The following is a 27,947-nucleotide window of genomic DNA, read 5'->3' on the forward strand; positions in this document are numbered from 1 at the left end:
AATGACAAATGACGTCATCTGGTGGGAAAAAACTGTGGTATAGGGGAAAAACCCGCAAAGTATTTTTTAATTAATATTTTTGAAAAACTGTGGTATAGACTTTTCGCGAAGTTTGAACCCGCGAAAATCGAGGGAACACTGTATAGCAAAAGTTTCCAGGCACTACAAAGAAATGGATGACATTCTGTTTCCTAATTTCTAGAATTAAAATCATATGACATGTATATTGGAGTAAGATTAGAATAAAATTAGAAGCTGTCTATTAAAGTACCATATTTTTCGGAGTATAAGACATATCGGAGTATAAGATGCACCTTAGTTTTGGGGGAGGAAAGTAGGTAAAAAATAATCTGCGTACCAGGTATTCATCTAGCTAGTCTTTAGTCTGGTCAGCTTCAGCATGTTAGTTTGCTGGGTTTGAGCCCATATGCTCGCTTTTTATCCCCTGGTTAGGGATAAAAAGCAGTTTCTGAAACACTTTACTTCTTTCTCTCTTCAGAGAGAAACAATGAGAAAATCAGGCAAAGGAACGAGCGCTTTCCTTAGCAAAGCACAAAACATTGCTTCACTTGTTAGGGCTGAAAAAAAATACAGAATATCGTTTGCTAGCAAAGCACGGAATATCGTGTTAGCACCTCATTAGGGCTAAAAAAAAGCTTAGTAAAAGCTACATTTGGAGTATAAGATGCACCCGAAATTTCAGCCTCTTTTGGGGGTGCAAAGTTGTATCTTATACTCTAAAAAATACAGCAAGTGAAGTTTTTCATATTATTGCATCATTTAGTAATGTTGGAAGTCACAAGAAGGAAGCTATAATAGAAGTTCCATTCCATTCCAGTGCGTCTCTATTTCTGCAAGGGGAAGGGCAGCTCCAGAGAGAAACTTTGCACAAACAGCTCTCACCTGCAAAAGTCTGCCCTGCATGTTAGTAATATGATGGATCATAACTAGATGTGGGTTCCTACCGGTGTTGTAGTCTGGTAGTGACCCACTGATTGCACAATTTGCGCACGACAGCTCCGGTGCTGTCTTTGCAAATCTGTGCACGGCGCCATTTTATTTTTACTAATTTTTGGCTATTTTTTGCTTCTGCACATGTGTGGAAGCAAAATCGCATGAGGGGATGTGTGTGTGTGCGAAACATTGCAACGTGCACGCAGCGCTCCAGTATGGAGTTAAGAGGAACCTGCCCCTGATCATAACACACTTAAGATTTTGGTTCTTTCTCTGCAGCCTGGAAAAACTGCAGCTTTTATGTTCCATTTGATAGGAAAAAAACCTGCCACTTCATTTGAATGTGGAGGTCTAATATTTCGTAGTCTACTCATACTGCATTGAAATGGATCATTTTGAACTAGCGAGCTGGTGACCGATGGTGATAACCAATCCTCCATATGTGTTTCTTGAAAAATGGCTCCCCTCCCTTTATTTTCAGGTTATGGTGCCCAGTTTGGATGATATTCAGCAAGCCCTCAACCGTATGATTCAGTTGACCTTGGATGTAAGCCGTGGTGTGGCTCACTGGGGACAGCATCAATTGTTAAAATCCAACCACCAGGGGGAAAGCAATGTTCCTGCATCACCTAGCATATTAGGGAAACTATCAAAAAAAGAAGAAAGTAAGATCCTGTTTCTCTTTTTTCCTCCTTTAAAAATATTGCTTCTAAAATTTTAGCCTTGTTTTAACTACCCAGAAGAGAGTCACAGTGGAATTCTAAGCATGCTTTTTGAGACATAAATCCCTATACCAGTGATTACGAACCTATGGCACGGGTGCCACAGGCGGCATGTGGAGCCACATCTGCTGGCACCCCAGCCATGGCCCTAGCTCAGCTCCAATATGCATGTGTGTGCCGGCCAGCTGATTTTTGGCTCGCACAGAGGCTCGGTGTGTGTGTGTGTTTTTGGCTTCCAGAGACCCTCCGGAGGGATGGGGAGGGCATTTTTATCCTTTCCTGGCTCCAGGGAAATCTTTGGAGCCTTGGGAGAGTGAAACACCAGCCTGCTGGGCCCACCAGAAGTTGGGAAACAGGCCATTTCCAGCCTCCAGAGGGCTTCCAGGAGGTAGGAAAGCTGTTTTCACCCACCCCAGGCATTGAATTATGGGTGTGGGCACTCGTGCATATGTGATAGCGCGCATGCACACTTTTTCGGCACCTGAGGGGGAAAAGGTTCACCATCACTGCCCTATACTGTATATTGAATGAAGTTGGCTTTCTTCAATAGAAATATAGAGTCGAACTGCATTTTATTTCTGTTACACTAAATTATAAAAGCATAATAGAAATGAGTTTTATCAACTAGCCACCATCCAGTTATTTTAAATTATTTCTCTAAAAAGTTCTCACAGATTCAGAATTATAGGAGTTTGTCTAGCACATTTGGATACCACTAGGTTTGAGAACTAGCGAGTATGATGTAGCTGCTATAAGAGAGTAATTTGAATGGTTCCTTATAACTCCAGAGCCAAGGAATGTTGAGCTAAAACGGGACTGGATAAGTTGCTTGGAATTTCCTACAACTGTTAGACAGGCAGCAAATAAATGTAATAATAAATAAATAAAATATGTCTGTGGATATCATTGCCCTTGAAGTTTCAGTATTAGCTTTACATTAGGAGTCTTGTCTTCAATATGGAGGGGAAGGAGTCTCTCTCCATCACCTATTTAAAAAAGAAATTGCTTTCCTTTATGTGTATTTTTAATAATGTTTCATTAGTACTGAAATACTTTTCTGATTAATATTTTATTTAAATGAAAAACATTATAATACTCTAACATCATATTACTGTATTGACATACTGGTATGCCTTAGGCAAATATAACACTGTAAGAATAATCATTTTAAATAATTAAAACCCCTTTTTGACTGGTATTTTCATTTTAAAAAATTAAGGACTGTGTATGTGTGCGTGTCTGTGTGTGTGTGTGTGAGAGAGAGAGAGAGAGAGAGAGAGTGTGTGTGTGAGAGAGAGAGAGAGAGAGAGAGAGAGAGAGAGAGAGAGAGAGAGAGAGAGAGAGAGACTATCCCTATCTTTCAGTTTAAATAGTCCTAACCAGAGAATCAGCTTAGTATTCAGTAAATATTGTTTAAAAATAAATGAACTGTGATGGGTACAGCTTCCTAGCACTCACCAACCATTTTAATTCTTCTCATTTAAAAATATGGAAACATTTCACTAGACGTTTTCAACTATGGAAACTCCTTTTATAGTTTGGTGATCAATTTTAGTTAGCAGCGAGTATATAGGTATGAATAGATGAATCTTGTCTCCTGCCAATGAAATCCACAATATTCCACAGAGGTGGGACTACTGCATTCCTTTCTGGGAAATATGTAATCTCATCAAGCTTATCAAGGAGATTTTTCTATTGCAGTATTTTGCTGATTTCCTGACTGTGACCAATGAAACTAAAATTATATAAAACAAATAAATGTTTATATTTCATATTTTATATCTTTACCCTTGTGGGTTTTTTAAAATCAAAATGTGATGTGAATATACCATACTACAGATAAATAAATTGTCAAGGTTCCAGGTAGCATCCAAATTAAATCAGAATCCAAAGTACTCCTCAAAGTTCCAATTTATTGCCGGAGCCATCCTGGTATCTACACTGGGAAACCTGAATCTAAGCTTCCTACCCAGCTGAACGTTCATCTCTCTTATCCCCCACCCACAAATGTGTCACGTTGCCAACTCAGATTGTGCCAGTGTGGCAATTCCTCTTTTCGCTTCCACCAGGTGGGTGGGCATAGGATGGCCTTGAACCACTCAACAGAATGCTTTGTGGCTGTATATGTTCCCTCATGAAAATCACTTCTCCCAAATTCCCATAAACATCAGGCCTCCTAGAGATAGTGTGGCAAGCTGTTAATTTATTACCAACTTCTGCACTGGCTTGATATAAATTCTATTGCAGTGAAGAAAAAATAAACTTTCATGAAGAAGACACACATAATTCACATAGTGAATGCCTGTCAGTCAGTCTGTCTGTCATCTGTCTGTCTGTCTGTCTGTCTGTCTGTCTGTCTGTCTGTCTGTCTGTCTGTCTGTCTGTCTGTCTGTCTGTCTATCTATCTATCTATCTATCTATCTATCTATCTATCTATCTCCCACCCACCCACCCACCCACCCACCCACCCACCCACCCACCCACCCACCCACCCACCTATCTATCTATCTATCTATCTATCTATCTATCTATCTATCTATCTATCGGTAAGTAACGTGAAATATTTATACGGTATGTTAATTTTTTTCCAGAAATGCTGGAGGATCAATATCCTGCTAGAAAGCTGAGAAATTTTTATCCGGGTGTGGCAGAACATAAGGATATATCCAAATTAGTTGTCCTTCTGTCCTCAGCAGTCAATTCCGTAAGGAAAGCTGCAAGTGAAGCATTGCAAGACTTTCAAAAGTATAAAGCTCTGTGGACAGAAGATAGGGACGCTAAAGTTCAGGTAATGCCCACTTTGGAATCTTTGCTATGATTTTAAAGTTCTGTGAAAGATAAATAACATAATTCATGTTGGATCGTGCAAAGATGAGGCTGGTAGTCGAAGAACAGGTAACTCAAGTTTATTGGAGTACAAACTGATACAACAACACTGGACAAACCCTGAACTGAGCAACGAATGGCCATGCCTGGCAGCTATATATATCTTCTGCTGCCAGGCTGGGCTAACCAATCCATGCTCTGGGATTTTCCAGCCGAGGGAAAGGAACGCCCAGAGATACCCGGCTGTTGCCGGGACATAACAATTCAGTTTAAGGAAATTGCAAAGCAGTTGTAAATCAGCATTTTCAGCCTTAGCAGTGAGCTTGCTATCCAATAATAGCAATAGCACTTAGACTTATATAGTGCTTCACAGTGCTTTACAGCCCTCTGTAAATGGTTTACAGAATCAGCATATTGCCCCCAACAATCTGGGTCCTCATTTTACCAACCTCGGAATTGATTCATTCAGTCATTTATTAAGGACCTTTCCTGGTGTTTTTCCATCTTTTTGAAAGCCAGTTTTGTCATTGCTTTGACATTGAATGCACATATACTGTAGCATCTGCTGGGGAAGAAGGGTAAGGGTAGAACATTTTTAACATTTTAAATTTTTAATGGGAAAGACAATTAATCAGGCCTATAATAATAATAATAATAATAATAATAATAATAATAATAATAATAATAATAATAATACTGTTTCCTCTAGTCTCATAAGGATAATGAGCTGGGGGCTGCCATCAACCCTGTTAAAGAGTTTTTGTACACAGTAGTTATCTCTTTGTAACATTCAGAGTCCCTAATAAAGTCAAAGAACCAACTTTGCCAACTGCTGTAGGGCTGCACTGCATTACAGTACAGAGCAATAGACTGGCTGTGCTGCATTATAGTACAGAGCTATAGACCAGCTGCACAGTAGCCTTCAGCAGCCAAAACAAGTTCCTGGATATTCTGGGAATGGGAATGGGGAGACATTGTCACAAGGGAGACAATGGAGAAGAGCGTAGGAATATATCCACAGCCACAAGGAAATCTGTTGTTTATGGTTTATCTATAGCAATTCAAAGCATGTGACCTAGTAGAAAAGACCAGAATTGAAATGATACATTGCCTAAGTTAATTCTAGTTAAATAAACAATATTAATGGTTTCAATTCTTCACAGCAATTTTTGGCCAATAATCCATCTCTGACTGAGATAAGATCAGAAATTCTTCATTATGCTACCTTTGAACAGGAAATAGAAGATTTAAAACCAACAGTTTCTGTTGGCCCCATTGAACTTAATACAGGTATGAAATGGTGTAAGAGGCTGCAATGTTTGGAAAAGCATCTAACAATTAGAAGACAGAAATATTTGCATAGATCAAATTAGCAGAAAAGGGTGCGATAGTATATCTCTTTAAATAATATACATTTGTTAATTTTATGTGCACAGCTGTATCAATATAATTCTCTGTCCAATTTATACTTTAAAAATGTAAAGACAATAATTAATGAAAAGTTGGGCACAGCAATATTAAACGAAATCAATAAAAATAGCAAAAATAGCAATAAATATTATAAATATCACAAAGAATTCCATTAATTCCAGTCATTTTAGAAAAGAATCAGTTTTGCGTGTATAATTCCCAATCTCTCTTTCAATCTCTGTACATCATGAAAACTAACATATGATTGTACAGAATGTATATCAGCTATTCCAAACAATTATAGAGAGGAGAGTATGGACTTAGCTTGTTCTTTCAAGTTTGACAAACCGCTACTAAGAATGTAAAAACTAAGCATAGAGACTTGGATGTTTTAAAATATTTTGAATTTGAGAGCTTAGGATTTTCAACTCGCATTTCTCAACATTTAATCTTTTGGGGCAAAAATATTTCAGGGATTTGATGTTCAAACAATAGAAACCCAAAGCTCTTTACGCATGCAAAACTAGCAGCATAACTATTTCAGGCCCAGATGATGTTTTAAATTTCCTGACAGTACAGTTCTGTTTTAGAGCAGTTAGTACAATTCATTTAAGAATGAGGCATTCACACATCAATAGCTTGGCATATGCAGTATGACAATTTTTCAACAGGGCCGATGAAATTAGCTCTTTCGATTGAAGCAAAAGCATGGAAAATGTTGCTCTGTCGCTATTTAAATGAAGAATACAAGAAAAAAATGCAAGACATGATAAGTTTTATAACGGAGTATCTGAAAAAATTATCTCGACCAATTCGAGATTTGGATGATGTCCGTTTTGCTATGGAAGCTCTTGCCAATATACGTGATAAAGAAATAGAAATGGATATGATAATGGGACCCATTGAAGTAAGTTCCCTAAAAGCAAGAATCTCATTGAAACAAGTTTTTAAAAAAACAAACAAACCAAGAGTGCTGAAGAGTGTGAATTGTGTGATTCCGATTTTGTTTTAGGAAGCCTACACAATTTTATATAGATTTGAAGTTGAAGTAACAAAGGAAGAATCAGAAGGTGTTGATACATTACGGTATTCTTTTAATAAGCTTCAAAGCAAAGCAGTAAGTATATTAAAATAGCCTATTATATTACAATAACTTACTGTATGAATGTAAATTCACAATATACAAAGTAAATGATATTATATTTACTATACAGTGATCCCTCGAGTTTCGCGTCCTCGAGCATCGCGAAAGGGCTATATCGCGAGTTTTCAACCCGGAAGTAAACTCCACCATCTGCGCATGCGTGCCCTTTTTTTCTATGGCCACGCATGCGTAGATGGTGGAGTTTCCCCAGCTGGGGTCCGCTTCCCAGCTGGGAAGCGATAAGAGCAACGGGGTGGGCGGGGGAAGGCCGGGCGGCGCGCGCGCGGGGTCCGCTTCCCAGCTGGGAAGCAATAAGAGCAACGGGGGCGGGCGGGGGGAAGGGCGGGCGGCGCGCGCGCGAGGTCCGCTTCCCAGCTGGGAAGCAATGAGAGCAACGGGGTGGGTGGGGGGAAGGCCCGGGCGGCGCGCGCGCGAGGTCCGCTTCCCAGCTGGGAAGCAATGAGAGCAACGGGATGGGTGGGGGGAAGGCCGGGCGGCGCGCGCGCGAGGTCCGCTTCCCAGCTGGGAAGCAATGAGAGCAACGGGGTGGGTGGGGGAAGGCCGGGGCGGCGCGCGCGCGAGGTCCGCTTCCCAGCTGGGAAGCAATGAGAGCAACGGGATGGGTGGGGGAAGGCCGGGCGGCGCACGCGCGAGGTCCGCTTCCCAGCTGGGAAGCAATGAGAGCAACGGGATGGGTGGGGGAAGGCCGGGCGGCGCGCGCGCGAGGTCCGCTTCCCAGCTGGGAAGCAATGAGAGCAACGGGGGTGGGTGGGGGAAGGCCGGGCGGCGCGCGCGCGCGAGGTCCGCTTCCCAGCTGGGAAGCAATGAGAGCAACGGGGTGGGTGGGGGAAGGCCGGGCGGCGCGCGCGCGAGGTCCGCTTCCCAGCTGGGAAGCAATGAGAGCAACGGGGTGGGTGGGGGAAGGCCGGGCGGCGCGCGCGCGAGGTCCGCTTCCCAGCTGGGAAGCAATGAGAGCAACGGGATGGGTGGGGGAAGGCCGGGCGGCGCGCGCGCGAGGTCCGCTTCCCAGCTGGGAAGCAATGAGAGCAACGGGGTGGGTGGGGGGAAGGCCGGGCGGCGCGCGCGCGAGGTCCGCTTCCCAGCTGGGAAGCAATGAGAGCAACGGGATGGGTGGGGGAAGGCCGGGCGGCGCGCGCGCGAGGTCCGCTTCCCAGCTGGGAAGCAATGAGAGCAACGGGGTGGGCGGGGGAAGGCCGGGCGGTGCGCGCGTGGGGGCCGCTTCCCAGCTGGGAAGCAGCGAGAGCAACGGGGTGGGCGGGCGAAGGCCGGGCAGCACGCGCGCGGACAAGCGGCAGCAGCGAGGCGGCGGGGAAACCCCAATCTTCGGCTCCTCGCTGCTGCGGTGGAAGTAAAAACACCATCTGCGCATGCGCAGATGGTGTTTTTACTTCCGCACCGCTACTTCGCGAAAAATCGATCATCGCTTGGGGTCCTGGAACGGAACCCTCGCGATGATCGAGGGACCACTGTAATAGCAATAGTCCAGGTATATGGATCTCCACAAAATTCCACGACTACCTACTAATTTTTATTCTTTCAGGAAATTATATAATAGCCAATACATTTGCCCAAATCTATACCTTAACTTCATAGCCTCAGCATATTAATTAATTCCATTTATATAATCCTCCAAGATTTTCAGTTTTATTTATTTTTTAATTCCCAAATGCTTTTTCCGCCTTAAATCTTGCCAATAGGTATATACTGGATCATTTCTGTTCTCACAGTTCTGCATTTAAATAAAATTAATAAAAAATCCACCGAGTCTCTAGATTTGGGAAAATATATATAAAACTATAATCATAACCATTTTTCATTCTTATTACAGATATTTATTTCTATTTCAGGCTAGTGTTCAGGATGAACTAATTCAAGTCCAGCCCAAGTTTAAGGGTCAGCTACTGGAGGCAGTTGAGGTTTTCCGTGATGATGTGTCAAATTATGAAGTAGCATATGAGATGGTAATTTGATTTATATGGTGATTGTGAAGAAACTACAGCTGGTTGTTTTTAGCCAAAAATTATTTACTTCTAGCGATTTAAAATACTAAATTGTTAATGCTTGAAATCTAATTACTTTAAGACTAACACTCAACCTTATAGATGAAAGAAAATGTAATGCAACAATAATAACTTACTAATTTATTAATAATTCCAATGACTTACACTGACCTAACTGAAATAACAAGCAGCAATATACAAAGATTCATTAAAAATGTAAACATTAAATATTTCTGTGCCTAACAAGAATTTTGAGGACCAAAGTTGTTAAAGTCAAATGCAGAGAGCTGGAAATCAGAATGATTCGTTACCATAACAAAGAACAAGAGACATCTGTTCTTCCCAGTCCAGAATGGGAAGATCTTAGGTCTTAATAGATAGCATGAGTGGAAGGTCAGTGTTGTGTTCATTAAAAACTGATATGAATGAAGTAATCAAATTTAAAAAAAGAAAAGCTTTTGATATTGTTGTTTCACAAAAAAATGAAATAAATATAATGGGCATGCATAAGTGCACCAGCGTGCCTTCTGTCCCCTGTCCTAATGTTTCTCTTTTACTAGTATCATGTATATAAATATTATTATATCTTTGTATACCACCATACGTACTTGACAAAACAAATTAAATAAATAAATAAATGGAATAAATATGTAAGGAAAATAATTATACCTGTATAATTAAGCTTTGAAGTGCAGTGATACCTCGTCTTATGAACTTAATTTGTTCCGTGACCAGGTTCGTAAGTAGAAAAGTTCATAAGATGAAGCAATTTTCCCCATAGGAATCAACGTAAAAGCAAATAATGTGTGCAATCCCATCCCAAAAGTCACCCCTTTTGTCTTGTGCTGCTGGGAATCCCTGCCTCCGGACTTCCGTTGCCAGCTGAAGCGCTGGGATTCCCCTGAGCCTCCCCTTGCTGGGACTCAATGCAGTGCCGGCAAAAATGAAGGGAATCCTAGCGAGGGGAGCCTCAGGAGAATCCCAGAAATGCAAGAATGGGCGCTTTGGCTGGCAACAGAAGTCCAGAGGTGGGATTACGCAGTGAGGGGAGGCTCATAGGAATCCCAGCACTTCGGCTGGCAACAGAAGTCCGGAGGTGGGGCATCCCAGCGGCAGCGGTTCGGGTTCATAAAGTGAAAATAGTTCAGAAGACGAGGCAAAAAAATCTTAAACACCGGGTTCGTATCACGAAAAGTTCGTATGAAGTGGGGTTCGTAAGACGAAGTATCACTGTACTTCAAGTTTAATTCTCAAACTATACTTTGGAACATGTTATACTGTACAACCTGTACTGCTTCTGTCAAATATTAGTTAAAGTAGTTACAATCTTGCTCTAGATCACATATTTGCTCTGAAGAATTAAATCCTAAGTGCTACACACTTGTAACAACTACAGAAATAATATAAAGCAGTGGTCACCAACTGGTGGTCCGCAAGAAAAGTTTGGTGGTCTACAGAAAAATTATTTGCATTTTTTATATTGCACTAAATCAGGGGTCCTCAAATTACGGCCCGTAGTCCAGAACCGTGCAATGAATGCTTGTGTTGCTGTAGACACTTTTCTCCTTCAGGGTCAGAGGGGCGTAGAAATTCTGACTTGGGCTCTGTTTCAGCCTCCTGGTGCAGGGCTTTGGTGAAGGGTGGCAGGAAGCGCTGCTGGCGGCAAAGAGCTAGAGGGCCTTGTTTCAATGGGACTGCATCATGACCTGGAACTGATTAACCATCTCAGCCTGCTGAGCCTCCAGACACCAGTAACTGGCCTTGCACTCCTGCAGGTCTTCCCTCTGCTTGTGGAAGCTTATGCTCGTAGTCCTCAGTGAGCTGCTTCTGCTGAGCCTCATTCTGAGTCAGATCCGATTTGCCAACTCTCATGGTGGCTGCTTAGCTCCAACCACTGCTTCCTGTTGAGGCATTAAGGAGCTTGGGCAGGCGGGCGAGGAGTGGTGAGAAGGGGAGGGGAAAGTAGAGGCCATTGAGGCAGGGGTGGGCTGCTGCCCGGACGGGGTGGAACGCAGTGGGGTAGTGAAAATGGAGCTCCACCCCAGAGCACCCAATTTGCACTGAAAGTTTAAAGAAAATGCAGAGCATCCTGCATAAGCCATGCCCATAGTGTGGTAGTAAAAATTTTGGTAGCCCTTCACTGTATCAAGGTACCCCTAATGGGAGTGACATCGAGTTGACCACAGCCATCTAGTCACATGATCACCTAGCCAGGCCCACCCAGCTGGTCATTAGACAGATCATATTAGTGGTCTGCGGGATTTAAAATTATGAATTTAGGTATAATTAGTTTTGATATATTTTGTGTGTTTTAGGAAGGACCAATGGTTCCAAATACACCACCTCAAGAAGCTAGCAATAGATTACAGATATTTCAGGTAAAATTTTGAATGTTAAATTGAGTAGCAAAATTAGTTTTTTCAAAAGGGAATTATTTCAATTTATATTATACTGAATGTTGCTTTTGAAAAGTCGGTTTTATCTTGGAAGCTATAAAACTATTAATGCACTTTTTAAAGTAAAAGATAACATTTTATGCAGCTGAATTGAGAACCTTGAGAACATTTTTATATATTATATATTCTGAAGTTACAATAATCTTAGTTGTTTTTTTGTCTGATTTGTTCCATTTGAGCAATTACAAGCTAACTAGGCATATCTCCATTTAATAAAAGTATTGCAGCAAATCTGACAGTTAGTACATGAGTAGATTTATTACTAAATATATTTTGTTTTCTTCCATTTATTCCAGTATCTATTCAGTCATATACTTGATACTTTATTTTCTATTATAATAATTTTGTGGATCATCTTTTACATGGCATATGGAGCCATTGGGTTAGCCTGAATCTTGCATAGCTATTTAACTTTGTGAAGTATAAGATCTTCTACTAGACAACAGGATAGCCAAATAGGTACCCCATTAGCATGGAGGTTTGGGGTATAATTTTATTCCTCTATAGAGGGATGCTGTTTTCTCTTTTTATGTATACATGTATTCAGGCAAATGTACAATGTTTCATCCTTCTTACTCCCTTCACCAAACATTACAGTATAGGCTAGTTTTCAGAATTATACAATATAAGTCTGGATTATAAAGATCCCCTCGTCCAATCCTTACTACAGCACTCTTCACAGATGGCTATTAATGGCACTACTAGAACAGTATTTCCCAACCTTGGCCCCTTGAAGATATTTGGAATTCAACTCCCAGAATTCCCCAGCCAGTGAATGCTGGCTGGGGAATTCTGGGAGTTGAAGTCCAGATATCTTCAAGGGGCCAAGGTTGGGAAACACTGTACTAGAATATTCCTGACAGATAACTATCCACATTCTGTTGATACATCTTTTCAGTCTTAATTTTACCATAGAATATCTGATGAAATTAATGCAGTCTCACATTACATGGGAAGCTATTTTTCAAGTCCCCTTTTCTTCTTTTAAAATTTCATTTCTAATCAATGATTTTTTCCCCTTGGGCTTTCACTGTTTTGTTCCCACTTTTCTTTCCTTTGTTCCAAATCTCAAGCAGCTGCTAATTTATTCTTTAAAAATAGTTTAGAATCCAAATTTTTAATTTTCTTTTACTTGTAATCTGGCCAATCTCTCTCAGGTTCCAACACTTCATCCAAACACCACTCCTGCTTAAAATCTTAGTCTGGTTGCCCCATCATTGAACAATGTCTGCCATCCCCACCATAGAAACATAGAAGACTGACGGCAGAAAAAGACCTCATGGTCCATCTAGTCTGCCCTTATACTATTTACTGTATTTTATCTTAAGATGGATATATGTTTATCCCAGGCATGTTTAAATTCAGTTACTGTGGATTTACCAACCACGTCTGCTGGAAGTTTATTCCAAGGATCTACTACTCTTTCAGTGAAATAATATTTCCTCACGTTGCTTTTGATCTTTCCCCCAACTAACTTCAGATTGTGTCCCCTTGTTCTTGTGTTCACTTTCCTATTAAAAACACTTCCCTCCTGAACCTTATTTAACCCTTTAACATATTTAAATGTTTCGATCATGTCCCCCCTTTTCCTTCTGTCCTCCAGACTATACAGACTGAGTTCACTAAGTCTTTCCTGATACGTTTTATGCTTAAGACCTTCCACCATTCTTGTAGCCCGTTCAATTTTGTCAATATCTTTTTGTAGGTGAGATCTCCAGAACTGAACACAGTATTCCAAATGTGGTCTCACCAGCGCTCTATATAAGGGGATCACAATCTCCCTCTTCCTGCTTGTTATACCTCTAGCTATGCAGCCAAGCATCCTACTTGCTTTTCCTACTGCCCGACCACACTGCTCACCCATTTTGAGACTGTCAGAAATCACTACCCCTAAATCCTTCTCTTCTGAAGTTTTTGCTAACACCACTGGTTTGAATAGATTGTTTCTAACCTGCCAAGGAGTTTGCTTTGTTCCCTGTGATCCTCTTAAACACCTCTTCTTATTAATCATCCCTTCAGGACAGCTCCAGTCCCAAAACCCCTGACAGCAATTTGTCTGGCTGGGTTTTCTTCAGATCTACGCTACTTTCCCAACCTGTCTCACCGTGACACATTCAGTTCTCCCAGCTGAATTGTTATATTTGAGATGTACTACTGATGATAAGTAAGATATATACAATGGATGTGAATATCCATATGGTGGCAGGACTTGTCAACCCTTTATTCTCATAAAGTAAAGAGGTATCATTGAATCTCCAGCTAGAATGGGGAAAGGAGTGAAGAGATTGACAAGCTTCCTACAGGGCAAGATGTGATGCAGACCTGACATCTACCCATCCACTCCAATCCCTGAAGTCTTTGTCTGGCTGTTCCCCAAAACAGGGACAAGGAACCAGAATGGCATTGTGAACTGATCAGAATTACTTCTTTATTGTTGCTAACCTATTACAAGAATCTAACCAGACTCACTGCATTTTCTTGAGAACATCCAGAAGAAGATAAAGGGGCGAGCATAAGTGCACTAGTGTGCCTTCTGTCCCCTGTCCAATTGTCTCTCCTATATTTTATATATCTTTTCTCCCATCCATATATCCCTCTTCTACTCTTTATTGATGTATTCTATTCTCATATCTCTTCTTCTATCCCTTCCCTGATATTTACTACTACATGTTTTTATTATTCTCCTTAACTTTCAATTTGTATTGGACAAAATAGATAGATAGATAGATAGATAGATAGATAGATAGATAGATAGATAGATAGATAGATAGATAGATAGATAGATAGATACTTCAGGAAGTGTGTGTGTGTGTGTGTGTGTGTGTGTGTGTGTGTGTGTGTGTGTAAGATTTGTGTCACTTTTTACTGTGCAAATAGTCTCAACTCACCAGCCTCTTCACATACACACATTATAGCTGGAGATTCTATCCCAGGACAATAGGTCTAGTTAGACATTAGGGGGAAGAGCACTAGAGAATTCCAGGGCCCTAGACTGGAACATAAAACCATGCTTGGAGAAGGCAGTAATACACCACTTAAAGAACATTGCCAAGTAAATGTCATGGTTGTGTCCATGTAGTCAACAGGAATTGAGCTTATGCCTTATTTGATGGCACATATATTTGTATAGGGCAAATTTTGAATAAATTTGTGTTATGGTTAGATTTGTATAAGAGTGAGTGGACGCATCTATTTTTCATTTGGTTCTCCATATCACTGACATTTAGCTATCAAAATGTTAGGTAAAAAAAGGGGGTAAAGATTATTTATGAATGATCTAAACTCTTAATTCTTACATATAAATATATTTATTTATTAGGCAAACTTTGATGAACTCTGGAGAAAATTTATTACATATTCATCCGGTGAGCAGCTATTTGGATTGTCTGTCACAGACTATGAAATTTTGCATAAAATCAGGTAACTGTGGAAAATTGTTATACCTGCTGGAATTGTTAAGGTTTTACTAAAACACAAGACTGGAAAAAATATACTTGCACAAAATTGTAACTACTTTAGAGTGCTTTATACTGGAGTTCCAATATGGTTTTCAAAACTGTGCATCTCCCAATCATAAACAGGGGGGAAATCAATGATTATGGGACCAACTTTGTGTAAAAGTAAATATGGCATCAGAATAAAAAAAACCTGACGAATATCTGTGATAACAGAAAACAACTGTTAAGGGGATATATGGAAAAACTAAGTAGGAAAAGCACACAAAGCATCGTTTTTATAATTCTTTATAACCTCTTAGCAGTGATGCTTCTCCAGGTCAGTATTTTTCAACCTCAGCAAATTTAAAATGTGTGGACTTCAGTTCCTCAGGCTATACATCTTAAGATTGTTGAAGTTGAGAAACAGTGAACTAGGTTACATGATCAATGTGCATGAAGGGAAACATAAGGGGCGAGTACAAGTGCACTAGAGTGCCTTCCGTCCCCTGTCCTATTGCTCTCCTATATCTCCTATGCCTTTCTTCTATTCCTATATCTCTTCTTCTATTCTTTCATCGATATGTTCTATTACTATACCTTCTTTCCTATTATTTCTTAGATATATTTTACTATGAGTATCTCCTCTATAACCTTCATCATGTATTTTACTATGTGTATATAGATATATACCCACTAAAACCTCATTGTGTATTGGACAAAATAAATAAATTAAATAAATAAATAAATAAATAAATAAATAAATAAATAAGAGCGGACGGCAAAATTTTGAGTCCCTATCCAACTTCTCCAATATTTTTTCCTGATATTTTTCCCTGCAGTCAGTTTTCAAGCAATGTCTTTTCTTTTATTGCCTTCTTATCCAAAAGTTTAATCACTTTCTGGTTAGTTTTCTTACAGTTTTCTTGATAATAGACAGATAGATGTCAGACTTGGTCAAGAACAGACTTGGGCAAGGGGCGGTCCACGGGCCGCATCCGGCCCGCCCGCTGTCTGTGACCGGCCCACCCGCTATCTGTGACCAATCCGCGGAGGTTGGAGTCCGCTCCTGTGCAAGGATGAAAGAGCTCACCGCGCCTGCCAGGACCCCTCCGGTTCCTGCTTTCCTGATGAGGAAAGCAGGAACTGGAGGAGTCCTGGCAGACGCGGTGAGCTCTTTCATCCTCGCACTGGAGCAGACCCCGACCTCCTACCGAGAGCGGTCCAGCACAAAAACCACACAAACACTACAGCACAGTGACTGTGGTGCACCGTGTTGCTATAAAGAAAACAATTAGGGGTCTGTAGAGTGGATCTGGGTGTTTGGGTCAGGCCAGGGTCTGGGTCTTTACAGTATTGGGTAGAACTGAGTTAATTATATTAGTCTGGCCCTCTCAAACCATCCCAATTTCTCATGCGGCCCCATGGCAAAATTAATTGCCCACCCCTGGTCAAGAATAATGTGGCACAATACAATTGTAGTTCTTTATTTGGTTATACACAATGGAGAGAATCTTGCCAGACTAAACTCTTACTACTCCTACCCTAATGGATATCCCTTTGCAGATTCTAGGGAGTGGCTTCCTCTTCTGCTTTCTCCTTCAGCTCTGGGCTATGCTGCCCCTTGTCTCATCTTCCTCCTTCCTGGGAAACTGCCGTTTCATTGTAGTCCATCACATCAGCTCCATGTCCATACGCACCACCTCTCATAATAGGATGGATGGCAAGAGTCTAATGCTTTTTTTCTCAATTTTTTCCAACATTCCCTTGTTTGCAAGAGTAAAAGTAGGCTAAAGAGAACCATTGCTTAATTGGAATTCTATCTGCCATTCTAGCGATATTATCAAATTGAAAGTTTATGTTCTGTGAATTGAGGGTTTATTTTTTAATCTTTCCCTGTGCTTCTCTTTGATATATAGCATATTCCCTTCCTTCCTTCCTTCCTTCCTTCCTTCCTCCCTCCCTCCCTCCCTCCCTCCCTCCCTCCCTCCCCCCCCTCCCTTCCTCCCCCCCTCCCTTCCTTCTTTGCCTGCCTGCCTGCCTTCCACTAGAACAGGGGTAGGGAACGTTGGCTCTTCTGTGACACGTGGACTTCAACTCCCAGAATTCCTGAGCTAGCATGATTGGCTAAGGAATTCTGGGAGTTGAAGTCCACAAGTCATAGAAGAGCCAACGTTCCCTACCCCTGCACTAGAATCTCAATAGCATGTAGTCTGAGTTCTCCTGGTTTGTGATCTCAGATGCAGCTGATAGGAATGCCACCTAGATTAACTACTGATGAAGAGCTGCCTTATTGTGTTTTTGGGAAATCAAGAACAATTTGCTTATCAAATTTATTTATTTTTTTTCAATTTTTTTATTATTTTTTTCATAAAAACAAACAAATACATACAAACAATAAACATAAAGTGGGGGTATATTCCCCCCGCTTCTTTTGAAAGTATACATTCAAATATAGAAAAAGAATACATAGTTAAATATATGTTAATTATTATAGTGAAAAAAAGTTAATAAATTTGAGTTAAAGTTTTACAAATCTTGATATGAGTATTAAGTAGGGTTAGTATAACATAATTACCAAAAAATACCTTTAATATAATCTTAATTACTATAGTAAAATAATGTCAAACCTTCAATTCAAACAATAAAGCTAAATTCAACTATTATACATCTTGGTATATTGCTTATACTTATACATACATACACTACTATATCATAATCGTCAAAAAGTCCTTTTAAACTAATATTAGTATTATTATCACCTAGGTAAAAACTAATACAAAAAAAAGAACAACTAAAGATATATCTTATTTTTTCTTATCTATCCATTTATAGACATTGTTCCATGTTTCATAAAATTTAGTATCCTCTTGATCGTTTAATCTTCTTGTCATCATATCCATTTCAGCGCAATCTAATATTTTACCTATAACCTCTTCTTCCTTGGGGATTTCCTCCCCTTTCCAATTTTGCGCATATATTATTCTAGCCGCAGTTAATATGTGTATAATTAAATAAAAGATTTCTTTCTTATAGGTCTGATTTGTAACACCTAGTAAATAAAATTCCGGGGTATTATCTATATCTTGCTTTATTATTTCTTTTAATATTTTTCCAATCATTTTCCAATATATTTTTGCTTTACCACATGTCCACCATTGATGATAGTAAGTTCCTATATCCTTCTTACATTTCCAGCATATTGGGGATGTTTTAGGAAACATTTTTGCTATCCTATTTGGTGGAAGGTGCCATCTATAAAACATTTTGATTTGATTTTCTTTTAGGGAAACTGATTTAGTCATTTTCCAATTATTAATCCATACTTTCTCCCATGTGTCTATATCTATTTCCTTACCAATATTTCTACACCATCTTATCATAGTATCTTTTAAAGTCAACTCTATATTTTTATGAGCAATAAGTAGTTTATATATTTTCCCTATCATTTTTGTTGAATTGATGGTGATTAAAGTAGTTAAAGGATTTTTACTTTTATTAAAAATGTAAAGAGTTTTGTCCTTCTGATATCTGGATCGGATCTGGGCATAGTGCCACCAATCTATTATTATCCCTTCTTCTTGTAATTCAATTCTAGATTTAAGCTTCATCTGATCATTTAATAGTTCTTTATATCTATAAGTTATTTTCCTATCCTTTATAGACTTTGGATGTATTATTGCTTCTAAAGGAGCTAGCCAGTCTGGGATACTTAAAAAATGATTTTTCTTTATGTCTTTCCATACTTCTAATAAGTATTTCCTCAACGTATGCCTTTTAAAATATGAATGGTTTTTGTCCTTGTCATACCATAAAAATGCGTGCCATCCAAGCATTAAATCATGTCCTTCTAGGTCAAGTATTCTTTTGTTATCTAAAGTTATCCAATCTCTAAGCCATGTTAATGCAGCGGCCTGATAGTATAGTTTCCAATTTGGAAGGCCAAATCCGCCTCTTTCTTTAATATCTTCTAAACAATTCATTTTTATCCTTGCTTTTTTACCTTGCCATATAAATTTTTTAACTAAGTTTGTTAGAGTTTTTAAAAAAATACCCCCTGGGTTTATTGGTATTGTCTGGAAAAGAAATAAGACCTTGGGTAAGATGTTCATCTTGATTGTTGCAATTCTTCCTAAGAAAGATATTTTCAAATTATTCCACATTGCTAAGTCATTTTTAATTTCTGCTAATAATTTCATATAATTATCATTTTTTAATGTTATTGTTTTCGCTGTTAAATTTATTCCTAAATATTTTACCTTTTTTACGATCTTTATTCCAGAAATACTTTCTAATTTCGTTTCTAGTATTTTATTCATGTTTTTAGTCAAGTAATGTGTTTTGCTTTTGTTTATCTTTAAACCTGCTACATTTCCATATTGTTCAATGGTTTGTAATAAAGTAGGAACTGTTGTAATCGGCTCTTCAATTATAAACATTAGATCGTCTGCAAAGGCCTGGAGTTTGTAGGTTTCATCTCCTACGGTTAAACCTTTTATTTTGGGGTCCGCTCTTATTTTAATTAATAAGGTTTCAAGGGTCATAATAAATAGCAATGGTGATATAGGACATCCTTGGCGAACTCCCTTATTTATGTCAAGTATTGGTAATTGACTGTTATTCAATATTATATTCGTTGTTTGTTTTGAATATATGGTATCTATTAGGTTAACAAATTTTGGGCCAAATCTCATTTTATTTAATTGCATTTTTATAAATATCCAATTAACGTTGTCAAAGGCTTTTTGAGCGTCCAAAAACATTAAAGATGCCGTCTTGTCTGGGTGTTGTTCATAGTACTCTAGTATATTTATTACAGTTCTAATATTGTTTTTAATTTGTCTCCCTGGAAGAAACCCATTTTGGTCTTGGTGTATTATACCATTTATAACTCTTTTAAGTCTCTCTGCATAAATGGCGATAAAAATCTTATAATCTACATTTAATAGTGATATAGGCCTATAATTTTTAATCTTTTCTGGTTCTGTACCCTGTTTATGTATTAAGGTTGTCAGTGATTCTGACCAAGATTTGGGAATTTTCCCCTCCAGTCTACATAAATTAAAAGTTTCTAACATATGGTTTCTTATTGTTTCGTTGTCTATCTTGTACCATTCTGCAGGTATGGCATCTGGGCCTGTAGCCTTGTTGTTTTTCTGTTTTTTAATTGTTGTTAAGAGTTCCTCCATTGTTATTGGTCCGTCCATGGTGGCCTGTTGATCTTCTGTTATTTGTGGTAGATTTGAAGCCTCTAAATAGTTAAAAACTTCATCTTCGATAACATGAGCTTTAGCATATAATTCTTTATAAAAATTATAAACAATGTCTGCCTTGCCTTCTGTGTCATATTTTATTTTACCATCTTTATCTTCTAATTTTTGGATTAATTTTGATTGACTCTGTTTTCTAAGTTTGTACGCTAGCCATCTGCCAGGTTTATTTGCATGTTCAAAATAATGTTGCTTTGCTCTTTTGATCTTTTCAGTTAGTTGGTTTTGTTCTATAACTCTAATTTTATGTTTAATTACGTTTATTTCTGTCTTTAGATCTCTGTTCTTAGTATGTTGCTGCGATAGGGATTCTAATTGTTTTAGTTCGTTTGTTAATTGTAAATACTCTAATTTCTTTTCCTTATTGTGTTTTGCTGTGTAAGATATTGTTAAACCCCTTATATACGCTTTAGCTGTATCCCATAAGTTCTGTGGAGTAGTGTCTGATGTTTTATTAATTTCAAAAAATATTTTTAATTCCTTTTCAATCCAATCCTTATATTTCTTATCATTTAATATATACCTATTCATCCGCCAGTTGTTCTGTTTATTGTTCATCGTCATATAGACCACTATTGGGTTGTGATCAGCCCATGTATTAACGTCTATCTCGACCTCTCTTATTTGTTCTGCCACCGTTTTTGGTGCCCATAACATGTCAATTCTCGTCCAAATTTTGTGAGGATTGGAGTAAAAGGTAAATTGCCTTTTGTGAGGGTGTCTTTCCCTCCAAATGTCGCTTAGTAGTAATTCCGCTTTCATTTTTTGAAAAGTACTAGGTAACAAATTTCTTCTTGTTTTTTTACCTTTTCCCCTTTTTTTATTACCTCCCCCTCCTGAGTGGTCTAATTGTCTATTCGCGATAGCATTGAAATCACCTATTATCAATACATTGTCAATAGCTAAATCTATTATTGTTTGGTGTAAATTTTTATAAAATGTCATTTGGTCTTCATTGGGAGCATAAATAGAAACAACCACTAGAGGTCTAGGTTCAATATCTACTTGTACAATCAATATCCTACCCTCTTTATCCTTATATATTTGGTCTCCTATCTCACAAGGAGAGTCTCTGGGCAGTGCATAAAAAACAAATAAACAAACAAGCCAGAAAAGTATATTAAAACAATCATAATAGCATAAAATAATAGGGACTACAAGATCATAAAAAGGAAGATTTTAGTTTTATCATAGGGAATTGGTGAAATCAGTTCAGATCCTTTTTCAGCCATGATGCTCTACTATGGTTTTAGAATGTCTCAAGCTAACCACTCTCAAAATCTTCCTATGCTATGAAATGTCTCCAGAAGGTTAGTGAAGCACATCCACAGAATCCTGAATTTGAATCAGTTATTATTTATTATTTAGACTTTTATGCTATACTTCTTACCGAATTGCCTATACTTTTCTAATCACATTGTGCTCTAAGCCAAAAGAATGCTACCATAAAAGTTTTACTATTATTAATCTTGTCCTTTTTTCTCGCACAGGAAAGAGTTGAGTTTACTTCAGAAATTATATGGTTTGTATGATACCGTGATGAACAATATAAGTGGCTATTATGAAATTCTTTGGGGAGATGTTGATATTGAAAAAATCAATGCTGAACTTTCGGAGTTTCAAAACAGGTGAGATTGTTTCCTATATAAACATCTGTACTCAACTTTTTTGACTTTAAGACTAATTTCTGATAATTCTGTCCCAGTGATGGCAAACTTTTTTTACCTTGGGTGCCAAAAGTGTGTGTGTGCATGCGCTCTAGTGCACATGTGCATGCCCACACCCATAATTCAATGGTACCCATGCCTGGCCCCTGCACATATATGTGTGACACTCCCATGCTGCCCCACCCCTGCCCATGCAAACACAACCTCCCTGTGCTCCCCCACGCATGCGTGCATGATCCCTCCCCACATCCCATTTTTGGCCTAGCAGGCCTCCCTGAAGTGGGCCCAGTATTTGCCCTTCTCAAGCTCCAGAAGCTTTCCTGGAGCCTGGATAGGGCAAAAACGGCCTCCCCTGCCCCCCAAGGCCTCTGGAGGCCAGAAATGACCCATTTCTCAACTTCCAGTGGGTCCAATAGTCCTGTTTTTGACCTCCCCAGGCTCCAGAGGTTTTCTTGCAGCCTGGGGAGGGCAATAACATCCTTCCATGCTCCCCAGAGGCCCTCTGGTGACTAAAAACACTCTCCCAGAGCCTCGATGTGAGCCCTGTACTTACCTGGCATCCAAAATGGGCCATGTGGAGACTCCTTGAAGGGGAGGGGCAGTCCAAAAATCATCCGGGCAGTGCCCGCATGCACGCAACAGCCCACAGATATGGTTCCATAGGTTTGCCATCATGGCCAAATCCTATCCCACAATAGATTTATTCATGTCAAAGGCTAACATTGGAACCACTTACAGAATCCCTTCTGAGGTTCTCTAAATAAAGCAACAGATAGTTCAAACTGAGAGAAATCGCCTATTTGAATGGGAAGAGTAGCCTGCAGTCACTGAGAGAGTTCAGCTGTTGTTGCTACTGTGTTTCCCTGAAAATAATAGTCCCCATAATAAGGCCTATCAGGCTTTTCAGTGCATATGCTGAAATAAGCTTCCCCCAAGTAAGCCGTCCTCCCCCCAACTACTTTCCAAGGAAAGGGGGTAAATGCTTGGAACCGCTCTTTTTGTGGCTGGCACATTTTTGGGCAGGAGAGAGAGACAGAAAGCAAGTGAGGGATAGGTGTGCACATACCCCACGGGACTTGGCTCCTTTGTGCTCTGCCTCCAGCAATGTTTGTTTGTTTGTTTGTTTGTTTGTTTGTTTGTTTGTTTGTTTGTTTGTTCGTTCGTTCGTTCATTCATTCATTCATTCATTCATTTATTTATTTATTTATTAGATTTGCATGCCCCCCCCTCTCCGTAGACTCGGGGCGGCTCAGAACAGCAATAAAACAATTCATGACAAATCTAATAATTTAATAACATTTTTAAAAACCCGTTATTAAGCAGACATACACACAAACATACCATATATAAATTGTATAGGCCCGGGGGAGATATCACAATTCCCCCATGCCTGATGGCAAAGGTGGATTTTAAGGGGTTTACAAAAGGTAAGGAGGGTAGGGGCAGTTCTAATCTCCGGGGGGAGCTGGTTCCAGAGAGTCGGGGCCGCCACAGAGAAGGCTCTTCCCCTGGGACCCACCAAATGACATTGTTTAGTCGACGGGATCCAGAGAAGGCCAACTCTGTGGGACCTAATCGGTCGCTGGGATTCATGCGGCAGAAGAGATATTCTGGTCCGATGCTATGAAGGGCTTTATAGGTCATAACCAACACTTTTGAAATGCACTCCTGCCTGTGAGGAAGAGGAGGTGAGCCTTGATCCCTGCCTTGCTGCCTCCTCACAGGCAGAAGCACCTTTCAAAATGTCACCAGAGACAGAGCCCAGAGGAGCCGAGCCAGTCCTGCGGGGTGTGCGCAAACCCACCTCTCGCTTGTTCTCTCTCTCTGAGGAACATGGTGCTCTCAGGTAGGACACATGTCTTGCAGCCCACCCCACCTTCCATCCCTAAATTCTGCACCACTGTGAGACATGTATCCTACCTGGGACTTGAAGCTCTGTAGCATTCCTCAATGTGGTGTCCAGAGAAGTCCATTGTAAAAGAAAACTTCTAAAAGAAAATGCAAGTTTGAGAAGTTTTCTTTTACAATGAGCTTCCCTGGACACAACACCAAGGAACACGACGGACCTACAAGTCCCAGTTAGGATGTGCATCTTGTGGCCTGCCCCACCTCACCTCGCCTCAACTGCTATCTCCAAATTGTATCCCACTGTGAGACACGCATCTTACTTGGGACTTGTAGCTCCATCGCATTACTCGGTGGTATGTCCATGGAAGCCCATCGTAAAAGAAAACTTCTTGCGAGTTCGAGAATTTTGATTTTAAAAGGAAACCTCTTGTGAGTTCAATCAAACTTCTCAAACTCACAAGAAGTTTTCTTGTACAATGGGCTTCGCTGGACACAACGTTGAGGAATGTGATAGAACTATAAGTGTCAGGTAGGACGCGGCCCAACACATCCCACCTGCCAGAAATGAGTCTCTTTGGGATTCATCACATCACTGCCTCATGGAGTAGGATTCTGCAAGGCTTGTTGTGAGGTTAGACGTACAAGTGGCAGGACAGCAGCTGTGCCAGTGTGATGAAGTTCGCAGCAGTCCTGCAGTTCATGCATGCCATGGCACAACAAGCCTTGCAGAGTTTTGCTCCATGAAGCAGTGGCGGTGGCTAGTTGTTTGGCCGGTACCAAGAACAGGGAGAGGAGGCAGCGGTGATGGGACATACAGTCCCACATTCGCCGCCAACTGCGTCACCAAAATAATAACCCTCCTGACAATCAAGTCAGGGCCATACTTCAGGGGAGGGGAGTATTTCAAAAGAAAATAAGATCCTGTCTTATTTTTAGGAAAACGTGGTATATACATTTCTGTAGGCTAAATCTGCCCTCCTTTAAGTGGCAATGCACAAAGCTGTAATTTTTAAGGAACGCTTTCAGATTATTTCATACGGGATTTCATTTTTATTCAGGTAGTTGCCCCACTTTCTCTTCATTCTTCCTTTTTTCTTTTTAGAATAGTATTTTTATTCCTTTTTTTCCCAATGAAAGATGCCGCAAGCTACCTAAAGGGCTTAAAGACTGGCAAGCATATTTGGATCTTAAAAAACGAATAGATGATTTCAGTGAGTCTTGTCCACTGCTGGAAATGATGACCAACAAGGCTATGAAACTAAGACACTGGAACCGGATTTCTGAAACAACTGGGCACCCATTTGATGTGGAATCTGATTCCTTTTGCCTTCGGAATATCATGGAAGCCCCACTTCTCAAGCATAAGGATGATATTGAGGTATCCTTCCCTATTGGTGCATTTTATATTTAATATCAGGAAACATACTTTTAACGCTTTTATCTGCTGAGGTTTTTTTTTACAATAGGTGATTTTAATATTTTTCAATGTTTTTATGTTATAAGCTGCCCAGAGTTATTGGATATAAGATGGGCAGCAAACAAATTATATAAATAAATAAACACATAGACAAACACAAACACACAGGCTAAATACATGTGTGTATAGAAGGAAGATAAAACATAATGTAATTGTGCATTATCCTAATAGGAAATAGGTTACAATGAAGATTTTATTTCCATTTAAACATTTATAGGTGTCATATATTTTAATATTTGAACCCAGTGATTGATTTGAACGACCCAAAACATGTGAATTCCTAAAATGACATATTCTTTTAGCATAATATTTTCCTGTACTGATAGAATGAATGGGACTGTCAGATAGAATGCTTTTGCTTCTTTGCACTTTTGCTGTGAGTCACTAGAACTGTTGATATTGTATCTTACATAATATCCTAATGATTGAGCTTAATGCAAAAAGACTTCAATAACAATAGGAAGAAAAACTGCCACCATTGTTAGTACAACAAAAAGGGCAAAAAATGAAGGCAAAAATATTGAGCAGAAGGGTTTTCTTGAAACTCACCTCCTGCCTCAATGAAGCCTATATTTTAACGTATAATGTTAATGTTTTAAGTTCTCCTAAGAGCTTAACTATATCAACATGTCAAGTTTTCTACATGCATGTTTTGTGCAGATATCCATGTTATGTGCTCATTCATTTATTTATTTGTTTGTCAAGCATATATAAAATTGAAGAAAAAGTATAAACATGAATATGTATGTGAATACATAAAACATATAAACATGGTTATGTATATATGAGATGGTTATGAATACATGGGGACATTAGGACAGGGATAGTAGGCACATTGGTGCACTTATGCACATCCCTTGCAGACCTCTTAGGAATGGGGTGAGGTCAATTGTAGACAATCTACAGTTAAAGTTTTGGGTGTTGGAGAAAGAAGCCAAAGGTGGGTTCTACTTACCTTCCCCACCGATTTTCATCGCGACAGAAGTACATGTTTTGCACAAATCCAACAGAAGTGCACCTCAGGAATGTCTGTGCAGTATATTTTTAAAAAAATAATTGACCTTGACTTTCTAGAGATCAGGTTTAAAGTGTAAAAACTCAATTTATGACTTCAGCATCCTTCCTTTTATTGGCTTTTCTTGTTTTTATTGACCTGGGGTCACCAGGTGTCAAGCAGAGAAATGGGAGGGAATATGGAATGTTAGCTTCTCCTCCACCCCCAAGGGCTTCTTGGTATTTTCATTGGCCTATATAAGCAAATGCTTATTTCCCTAGCGATACCTCTTTAGTTAATTAGTATTTTCCTCCAATTAAAGATGGTGCTTCTTCTGTCACAGCATTTTTCATAAAAGAAAGTTTGGGGTTTTTTTGCCATGTGTTTATAACTTGCTTTAAAGATACATGCACTTGTGTTTTGCACAGTTTAAGGGTATTTTTCCCCCCCGGGACAGGACATCTGTATATCTGCTATTAAAGAGAAGGATATTGAAGCTAAGCTGGCACAAGTAGTGGATAGCTGGGCATATCAGGTCTTGAGCTTTTCAGCATTCAAAGGAAGAGGAGAACTCCTTCTCAAGGGAACAGAATCTTCTGAAATTATTACAATGATGGAGGACAGCTTAATGGTCCTGGGTTCTCTGCTGAGTAACAGGTAATCATCAAAACATTAATTATTTCTACTGATATGTTTTCATTATTGAGGAACTGCCTCTTGTTTCCAAGATAGGAAGGCTGGCACAGTCGACATTAGCCATACTGACTATTTGTTTAGAAAATGAAGAAAGGGAGGCTGAATTTAATCTTGTATCTTTGCAAACAGATGCTCAGGTGCTATCAAAGCTGACAGCAATTACTGCAAAGTTACTGAAGGCACGTGCCTCTCCAACCTATCAAAGACACTGAGAGTGTGTTGCTGCATGAGGTTTTTGTAACCCCTTCAGGGTAAAGGCAACTGGACTTTGTTTTTTCTTGAAGATGTTTCGTTTTTCATCTTTTTGGGGGGGGGGGCGACATCTTTGAGACCACCTTTGACCTGGATGAATGAGAATGCCCATAGATGGAATTTCACTATTAACACTGCTAGCTTTAGGGCCAATTATTTTTTTACATTTGAATTATTATTAAGACTGCACTGCCCTTCTCTTTTGTTCTCTTTTGCACAGATGTTCATATTTCTGTCTTACTACCAGAGGCTAAAACAATTATTAATTGAGAAACATACATCCTGAAATTATTCTTTGCCTCCTCTTTTTAGATACAATGCACCATTTAAAAAAGATATTCAAAACTGGGTGTTCAAACTCAGTACCTCCAGTGATATAATTGAAGAATGGTTGATTGTCCAAAACCTTTGGGTTTACCTTGAAGCTGTTTTTGTAGGTGGGGATATCGCCAAGCAGTTACCCCAGGTAAATCAATAGGCAAATCAGCTACTGCTGAACTGTGCAAATATTTAAACTTAAACATATCTAGCCTGGACTTAAGAATGACCTCTGAGTCTCATTCAATTGTATATGGATTTATTCTACTTAGGAAGCAAAACGCTTTCAAAACATTGATAAATCATGGATAAAAATAATGCAGCGAGCACATGAAAATCCCAATGTAGTTAGCTGTTGTGTTGGAGATGAAACTATGGGACAACTTTTACCACATTTGCATGAGCAATTGGAAGTATGCCAGAAGTCACTTACAGGGTAAAAAAAATTGCTAAAAACA

The 27,947-nt window shown here is 39.5% G+C and overlaps 1 protein-coding gene across 1 annotated transcript in view; it reads left to right on the top strand.

Moving 5' to 3' along the window:
- DNAH8 (dynein axonemal heavy chain 8) overlaps nucleotides 1-27,947 on the top strand; it is a 159,680-nt gene that overhangs the window by 22,232 nt on the left and 109,501 nt on the right. The window contains exons 9-21 of the mRNA XM_070727251.1: nucleotides 1,436-1,619; nucleotides 4,268-4,464; nucleotides 5,666-5,792; nucleotides 6,584-6,819; nucleotides 6,925-7,029; nucleotides 8,925-9,038; nucleotides 11,393-11,455; nucleotides 14,853-14,953; nucleotides 21,728-21,865; nucleotides 24,890-25,130; nucleotides 26,681-26,880; nucleotides 27,484-27,637; nucleotides 27,762-27,925. Of these exons, the coding sequence (XP_070583352.1) occupies nucleotides 1,436-1,619; nucleotides 4,268-4,464; nucleotides 5,666-5,792; nucleotides 6,584-6,819; nucleotides 6,925-7,029; nucleotides 8,925-9,038; nucleotides 11,393-11,455; nucleotides 14,853-14,953; nucleotides 21,728-21,865; nucleotides 24,890-25,130; nucleotides 26,681-26,880; nucleotides 27,484-27,637; nucleotides 27,762-27,925 (2,024 nt within the window). The remainder of the gene's footprint in view (nucleotides 1-1,435; nucleotides 1,620-4,267; nucleotides 4,465-5,665; nucleotides 5,793-6,583; nucleotides 6,820-6,924; nucleotides 7,030-8,924; nucleotides 9,039-11,392; nucleotides 11,456-14,852; nucleotides 14,954-21,727; nucleotides 21,866-24,889; nucleotides 25,131-26,680; nucleotides 26,881-27,483; nucleotides 27,638-27,761; nucleotides 27,926-27,947) is intronic.

Source organism: Erythrolamprus reginae, chromosome 1 (genome assembly GCF_031021105.1).
Source record: "Erythrolamprus reginae isolate rEryReg1 chromosome 1, rEryReg1.hap1, whole genome shotgun sequence".
NCBI lineage: Eukaryota > Metazoa > Chordata > Lepidosauria > Squamata > Dipsadidae > Erythrolamprus > Erythrolamprus reginae.